The sequence below is a fragment of the Aphanomyces invadans genome, assembly GCF_000520115.1.
Source record: "Aphanomyces invadans strain NJM9701 unplaced genomic scaffold supercont1.3, whole genome shotgun sequence".
Classification (NCBI taxonomy): Eukaryota; Oomycota; class Saprolegniomycetes; order Saprolegniales; family Verrucalvaceae; genus Aphanomyces; species Aphanomyces invadans.
The window spans coordinates 2242509-2249241 of NW_008580148.1; the positions used below are offsets into that span (position 1 = coordinate 2242509).

The following is a 6733-nucleotide window of genomic DNA, read 5'->3' on the forward strand; positions in this document are numbered from 1 at the left end:
ACCCATGGATTGTGTTACAAATTTGACCAACTTCAACGTCGGTCGACAAGGGGTAGGGAACCCAAAGGGCGCTGCTCTCTGCCGCCGCCGACAGCAGCATCTTCGCGACCGAGTAGCGGGGTGCATGGATGCATCCTCTCAATGCTACTTCATGATCTCTTGGCTCTAGACCATGAAGGAGTTGCCCATGGCTTGAGTGAGAGAAAGGCATCCCTTTCCTGTGTTCGGTTGCAATCCCAGCAGCGGGTGGCACGTCGCAAGCTCAGGGCGTAGCTACTGCTACGAGCGGTAGTATCTCTAAAGAGCTTCGATGATCCAACGCTTCGCGCTTGTTGTGATTCGGAACAGATCCAAGATAAATAAGTCATGGTCCAAAATACCCTTCAGTCCGAAGTCCAGGTCGACCTAAATTTACCCCACGAAAGTACACGTTACGTGGTGTGGCAGAAGTGAGCTAGGAATGGGAGGAGAATCGCCGCAAAAGCGGCGGCTAACCGCCTCGAATGAGCCTGTCGACATGGCAAAATCGATCAGTGGAAAACACACCTCATTGCCGAACGCGTTGCCGGCCCTGAACAAACGTGGGCGCGACATGGCGGTCAAGGTTTTGCCGGACGCCCCGACCACCACATTGCCCGAAGTGAACCCGACGCCGTCTACGGCTGGATCAAATGGAGCGGCCAGTTCCCCTGGAAAGAAACCATCCGAGGCATCGCCAAAGAAAGTTACGCCTCAAGCAGCTCCGGGGAAGCGGCACAAATCAATTCTCCAAGTGTCGCGATCGAAGAAAACAGGTACACCCGATAGCTCTCCTCAGGACATGCAAATCAATTCGCCGCCGCATCCTCGCCCGATCATGAGTCTTGTGGACGTTGCCAGCTCACAACCGTCGGTCCTGTCGTAGGAGATATCGTGCTTGAATCCCAGCAGACCATTGACACCGTCATCAAGTACCAAAGTACGAGGCCTACGTTCCGTCATGGACGGCTCATGGGGTGATAGTGGGGCAGTGCGAGCTGCGGAAGCTCAAGGATGTGTTCAACTACATCGATGCCGAGTACGTGTCGTTCTGTTCCAATTCGAGGGGGATGACGCGTGTCCAAGCCGCGTGGGTCAAATTTCGTACGAAGAATTTTTCGAATTCATCGACGAGAATCGCAACCCGTACTCGGAGAGCCTCTTTCGCCTCATCGGTACAGCGCACTTGAAGCACTTGATACCGACTGGCCTGCCTCGTCGTAGATGCCGACCGCAGCGGCACGGTACGCACGTCCGTCCATCATCCAACGCCGAGCCAAACTGCAAGGACGAAAGGTTCTTCACCCCACGGGCATGTCCATGTTGTAGATCGACTTTGAAGAATTTGTCCACGCGCTCACGACGTATTGCATGTTCACAAGAGAAGAAATCCTCCAATGTTCGATCTCCCCCTTGAACGGCGACTGTGATGGAATATGTCGTGCCTAGTTGCATTCAGAACGTTCGACGACGACGACAGCGGTAGCATTGACGAGGTCTGTCCGTCGCATGCATCCATTATGTTTCGCCGCGGCGGAGCTTGCAGATTTTGTGGAGAGCGCCAGCTGACTTGTGGTGCCAGTCCGAGTTTGCCAAGCTGGCCAACATGGTCAACGATGGCAAGCCTCTCTTCTCGGGCAACTTCAATCGCGCGCTCAAGGAATTTGACAAGTCTGGCGTCCACGCAACTTCTTCGCTCTGTTGTTCATGTTGGCGCTGTAGAAAAAACGAAGGCGTGATCGATTTTGCCGGGTTCGACTTGCTCAATCGACGGTACCCGATGATTCTGTTTCCTTGCTTCCGCCTCCAAGACCGCATCCAAAAAGCAACGCTGGGCGAAGCGCACTGGCTGCGGATCCACAAGCGGTACTACGACATGCTCAAAGATGAGCAGTTCCGGGTACGAAAGGACAACTTCATGGCGCTGCACGAACAACGTGGTGACTTGGCTCGCCGTAGAAAAAACACGGCGGCGCCGCCCCGCCAGTGTCCACCACGACCAAGCTCAAACTCATCTTTGGCGTTGGCACGTTTGAAGTTTATCAGCCTGAATGAATTTGTTGCCGTATCCGTTCCGCGAAAGAGCAAGACATCTGTGGGAGTGGCTTTCGGCTCCTGCAACGTATCATGGCGGGGCTAACGCCGGTCGCCCTTCATCACAATGCTGGAGAGAGGCACGACGTTGCCGCCATTCGCAACGTATTCAAAGTACTCGACAGGCTCTGGGCCTCGCAAAGGCAGCTGCTTCACGTCTTGGACATGGCACCACGTGGCACCGGCGCTTTCGTAATCGGGGATGGACTTTGGTTTTTGAAGGTTGTCCAGGGGCTCGGCCAGGAAAACGAACCGCATGCGCACGTACTCGCGCCCGGACGAGTCGACTTTTGGATGGTACTCAAGCCGAAGAAGTCCTGTCAGTCGCACGTCTAGGCCGGCTTCTTCCTTGGTCTCGCGAATCGCGGCGGCTTCGGGAGTTTCGCCCGCGTCGACCCGGCCCCCTGGCAACCAGTAGCCCGAGCAAGCAAATTCTTGGACGAGCAGAAAGAGCTTCGTGAGCGGATGGCGACACACGACCAGCGCAAAACAGTATAGGGTCGAATCGGGGTTGCGGAATTCACTGGGAAGGTCACCGCGGCCGGGCGGACCATGTGCATTGTGAAGGTGAACTTGGAATGGTGCGGATGCCCTGTACGCTTTCCCGTGCTTCTCGGAGCAGATGGGGCACGCGATATCCGTTCGGTTCTTTTCGTTGATGTGGTGGAGAGGACAGTGGATCCAAAGTGCGTCTTCTGTCAACCCGGACTTGCCGCAGAAAGGACATGGATATAGAAGGGTCCGTCGAGACGAGTGGTTTTGACTGCGGTTGTCGGCGTCCTCTTCTTGCGCCAGTTTGCCGAGCACAGTTGTTAGATCGTCCACAGAGCTCGTGACCATCGACGCACCGTCCCCAAAGCACCGATACCGTTGCATGGCATGATCGGCCACGTGCGCCGAAAACACGCACAGGAAGAGTTGTTGACTCACTTGCCGCAACGCACGCAAGATCTTCAAGAGAGCATCCATGGGATAGGTAGCGACGACTCGCAGAATCACCAAGTGGACTTTGTGCAACGTGGGTTGTGTGAACGTTTGCAGGAGTTGGGTGGCTGCGTCTTCCGCCGTACAAACTTGCACACGCAGGCCATGTCGATTGCACGCAGAAACACACGATTCCTCGATTGTATCTAACGGGGGCGGGTTACGTGCCGAGAAGGTCCCTCCACTCCGAGAGGCAAGGCATCGCACGAGGATACTAGTGTGCGCCGTTGCATGATGGCTCATCGCCTTCGTGGCACCAATTCATATGAATGACGCCCATTTTTACTTGAATTGCCAAGAATTCACGATATTTTGCGTGCAAAATATCCCAAATATCTAGGCATATTATGATGACGAGTACACCGCTGGAATAAAATTTTGGAAAAATTCCACAATATTCCTACATTTTCTTGGAAAAAACGCTCTCATACTGTGGCCGAAATACAGGCAACAAGGGCAGGGTTGGCGATGCTTGGGAAGACGTCGTCGAAGGCACTTCACGAGGGGCTTCCACCTTAATGGCGACCGGCGGTAAGGGAGGTTCGTCGGGTTTCCAGTCTCCATGGTTCGCATGGACGGGTGCAGGTGGAGGTGAATCTCGGTGGTCGTCTGTAGTCACTTCCACCGTCGAGTGTTCCTTTCGCTTTCTCTTACGGGAGGCAGCAGAAGCATCCTACTCCCAGTCATTCTCGATGCTCCGAGCGAACGATGGAGGTTCGCGTACCTGCACATTCGTCGTTAGAGGGGCAACGGCCGACTCTGGTTCAGGGACCGGTGCAACTTGCGGTGGTGGTGGCGCGATTGCAGCGTTGTAGGAAACTTGAGCTTGGAGCGAAACATACCGATCGGTCAAAGGCGTGGCGGGAAGGCGACTGTACCCTCCTCCTTTGCCCCCGTCTGCATTCGACGCGATCAGTACGTTGTTGTCAGCTTCCTCTCACCTGCTTTAGACCAATCAAACACTGGGCATCGCGGGCACTTCATGTTCCAGCACACTCCATTCAGTTCCTACGACGTCGCCGTTAATATTTCAATGCACAGTTCGCCGCGTAACACCCATGCTTCACCTGCTTCTCGACGCCGCAGAGCTCACACGACGGCAGGACAAACAAGTCCACAACATCCGCCAACGTGTCGACGTCCACGGCGGTCCGCAGCCGGCTGTCCAGGATCGCTTGCCACTCCATGAGATTCGGTCGCATTTTGATCTTGTCCCGGCGGCGCATCACGTGTTTTTTTACTTGGTCCTGAAACATGGCGTACCGCTGGGTCGTGATACCCTACACAAACCCGACCGAGCGACTCAATTGTTAGTCGAACTAGTCGCGCATTGCTGTCGCCAACACATGCAAGGCGTACCATCAACACGACGCCATCGGGGAGGTTGAGCTTCGAGTTGTTGGCCTTGTTGGGACGGCGGTGGCGATGCTGGATCGTAAAGTCGTCTTCGATGAGCACGAGCTCTTGCTTCTTGAACACTTTGATGGTTTTGCTCGCGTTTTCGACCTCAACCGTGCACACGTCCCGATCTGCCTTTTTCACGACGCCCGTGCCTTGGTTCCCTGGCAAGTACACCTTTTTCTCAATCCAAGACTGGGCATAGTGACCGCGGCGCCGGAGGCCGCCGGAGCTCCCGGCGACGCGACTGCCGTGCTCCGACCCGCTGTCTTCGACGTCATCCAAGTCGTTGTCGTTCTCGAGTGTTGTGTCAGTGGACCCGCCATTGTCTCCTGCCGACCCAGACGACGCCTGCCGCTCAATCGAAGCAATCGACTCGAGCAGCGTGAGTTCGTACGCGCGCTTTGCCGTCGATTCGTGGCCGCCCTCCATTTTGAGTTGAACCCATCCGTTGCCTGACTTCAGCACGACCGCGGCCTGCCCCGAAAACTTGCCCACGTTGATACGGACCCGGCGCCCGATCCACAATTCCGTGTCCAGGTCCGACAGCAGCGACCCCGAGTCTTTCTTCTTTCCCTACGACTGTCGTGAGCGGGTGGTGGTGAGCGAAAGCCCACGCAGCACCTTGCGCTGGTGGCGGCTTGGCTCATCCTCGACGGTCTCGTCCTCTTCGTCTTCGTTGTCCCCATCCGACCCTTCGTCGTTGATCACATCCTTCGTCGATCCATTGTCTTCTTCCTCAGACATAGTCCCGCTCTCGTCGGGACTGTCGCGGCTAGCACTGTCCATCGAACTCCGTCGTCGGCGCAACGTCAAGTGCTTGCTCTGTTTGATCACAACGGTGGTCGGCGAGCCATCTTGCCGTTTCCGATCCAAGAGAACTTTGAACCCTCCGTTTGAAAGCACCTACTCAATCGATGAGTTCGTCATGAAAGGAAGGTGATCGTACGAACCTCCTGCACAACGCCTCGCTTGCCGTCATGGCCACGTAGGTCCGCCAGTTCGCGCTTTGTGGGGTCCACCAACTTGATTGTGACTTTGTCGTGTTTATCGAAGCGGTGGGTGTCGTCGGACGGTGGTGGCGGTGGCGGCGGCCCACCCGAGTCATGTTCGTCGTCGCTCGGGGGACCAAGATCGTGGTCTTCGGGGATTTCGCTCAGGTCGACATCATCGCCATCGGCTTGTGCATCCTTTAATAGCTTCAACCCTGAAGCTCGAAATGTGTGGATCTTTCCGCTACGGAATCGCACCCGGAACCACGTATTTGGATGGCGAGGAGTTTCCACAATCACGCCAATCTTATGGACCATTTGGGGCAAACGTTGCTCGACGTCCGTGGTTCGTTGCACAACCACTTTGACCGTTCGGCGCAGTCCATTGCTTTCTGCAGTGCCCATTACATACGGCTTCTTAGCTGGGGCTGACGTCGTCGTTGTGGTAGTTGATGGGTCATTGGCAGAGGTCAATGTAGATGTCGTGGAGTCCGAGAGGCCGCCATCCTCGTCCTCCATGTCATCATCCCCACCACTCTTCATGGAAACTGAAGAAGTGGAACGTGTCCGCGATCGCATGATTCGAGATGGCGCACCTGTTGACGAAGATGTTGCAGGCGACGACACCGACGTCTGGTCGGCGTATGAGGTGTTGGGCGAGCCAGAGTTGTCTGACACGTTCACCTCATTGTCAGGGTCACCTGTGCCATTGGCGTGTCTCGTGGTACTGTCAAGGGTGTCGCTGTCCATTACAACGGAGATGGTTGCCATGCTCGCTGCGCGCTGCCACTCGGGGTTGCGGAAGAAACGATGGACTCAAGGGTAATGTGGGATTTTGGGTTTCCGAAAAACCTGGCACCCCAAACGTTTATCTTGGATTCACTATGCCTGATGCACTAGCATTTCACCTCTTTAAGCACATACCATAGCCTAATCCTCATGAAACCTTATTTTCATCATTCGGTTCCAAGGTGAGTCTATCCGGATAAAACGCTTAACATCGATACTGTAAATCGTGCGCGTTTCCAGTCACACACACTATTTTCATGTCAGATCAAACTACTGATTTCCCCCCGCTAGCCGAACGGGGTTTACTTTATAATTTTTAGAAATGAATATTATTGAACGTGAGATGTATTTCAAACTTTCAATCGAACTTGCAAATCAAAATTGCGAAGTACAATCAACATGAAGCTCCGGATGACACTTGTGGAGAAGCATGAACTATACGCCAGGCACATAAGCCA

At 54.8% G+C, this 6733-nt stretch overlaps 3 protein-coding genes across 6 annotated transcripts; 1 reads left to right on the plus strand and 2 right to left on the minus strand.

The window, feature by feature from the left end:
• The first annotated feature begins 407 nt into the window (after window positions 1-407).
• Window positions 408-2131, plus strand: H310_02331 (hypothetical protein). The gene is made up of 10 exons (XM_008865799.1): window positions 408-794; window positions 905-958; window positions 1003-1057; window positions 1105-1193; window positions 1243-1262; window positions 1348-1417; window positions 1468-1514; window positions 1601-1689; window positions 1741-1918; window positions 1978-2131. The coding sequence occupies exons 1-10, from the start codon at window positions 461-463 to the stop codon at window positions 2071-2073; spliced, it is 1032 nt and encodes a 343-aa protein (XP_008864021.1). The 5' UTR covers window positions 408-460; the 3' UTR covers window positions 2074-2131.
• On the minus strand, window positions 1959-3350 carry H310_02332 (hypothetical protein). Its single transcript, XM_008865800.1, has one exon. It carries the CDS (start codon window positions 3337-3339, stop codon window positions 2155-2157), a length of 1185 nt encoding a protein of 394 aa, XP_008864022.1. The 5' UTR covers window positions 3340-3350; the 3' UTR covers window positions 1959-2154.
• A 50-nt stretch (window positions 3351-3400) lies between these two features.
• H310_02333 (hypothetical protein) lies at window positions 3401-6318 on the minus strand. 4 transcript variants are annotated; one of them, XM_008865804.1, is made up of 9 exons: window positions 6083-6318; window positions 5802-6034; window positions 5448-5730; window positions 5119-5400; window positions 4456-5070; window positions 4164-4376; window positions 4038-4104; window positions 3821-3993; window positions 3451-3769 (listed from the first exon to the last, which is right to left on the minus strand). In XM_008865804.1, the coding sequence occupies exons 2-9, from the start codon at window positions 5870-5872 to the stop codon at window positions 3497-3499; spliced, it is 1977 nt and encodes a 658-aa protein (XP_008864026.1). In that variant the 5' UTR covers window positions 5873-6034; window positions 6083-6318; the 3' UTR covers window positions 3451-3496. The 4 variants fall into 4 exon arrangements, with proteins under 4 accessions (XP_008864023.1, XP_008864026.1, XP_008864024.1 ...); XM_008865802.1 differs by having other exon boundaries at window positions 5448-6034; XM_008865803.1 differs by having other exon boundaries at window positions 5802-6318.
• Between the last annotated feature and the right edge of the window lie 415 nt (window positions 6319-6733).

Bases quoted from the DNA above. Each gene is read 5' to 3' on its own strand.
- H310_02331 (XM_008865799.1), top strand. From the start codon at position 461: ATGGGAGGAGAATCGCCGCAAAAGCGGCGGCTAACCGCCTCGAATGAG. The intron at 1,058-1,104 runs GTACGTGTCGTT...CGCGTGTCCAAG, and splicing joins TTCAACTACATCGATGCCGA to CCGCGTGGGTCAAATTTCGT. The intron at 1,194-1,242 runs GTACAGCGCACT...GCCTCGTCGTAG, and splicing joins GAGCCTCTTTCGCCTCATCG to ATGCCGACCGCAGCGGCACG.
- H310_02332 (XM_008865800.1), bottom strand. From the start codon at position 3,339: ATGAGCCATCATGCAACGGCGCACACTAGTATCCTCGTGCGATGCCTT.
- H310_02333 (XM_008865801.1), bottom strand. From the start codon at position 6,257: ATGGCAACCATCTCCGTTGTAATGGACAGCGACACCCTTGACAGTACC. The intron at 4,377-4,455 runs GTACGCCTTGCA...GGGTTTGTGTAG, and splicing joins CCGATGGCGTCGTGTTGATG to GGTATCACGACCCAGCGGTA. The intron at 3,994-4,037 runs GTGAGAGGAAGC...CGTCGAATGCAG, and splicing joins GTTTGATTGGTCTAAAGCAG to ACGGGGGCAAAGGAGGAGGG.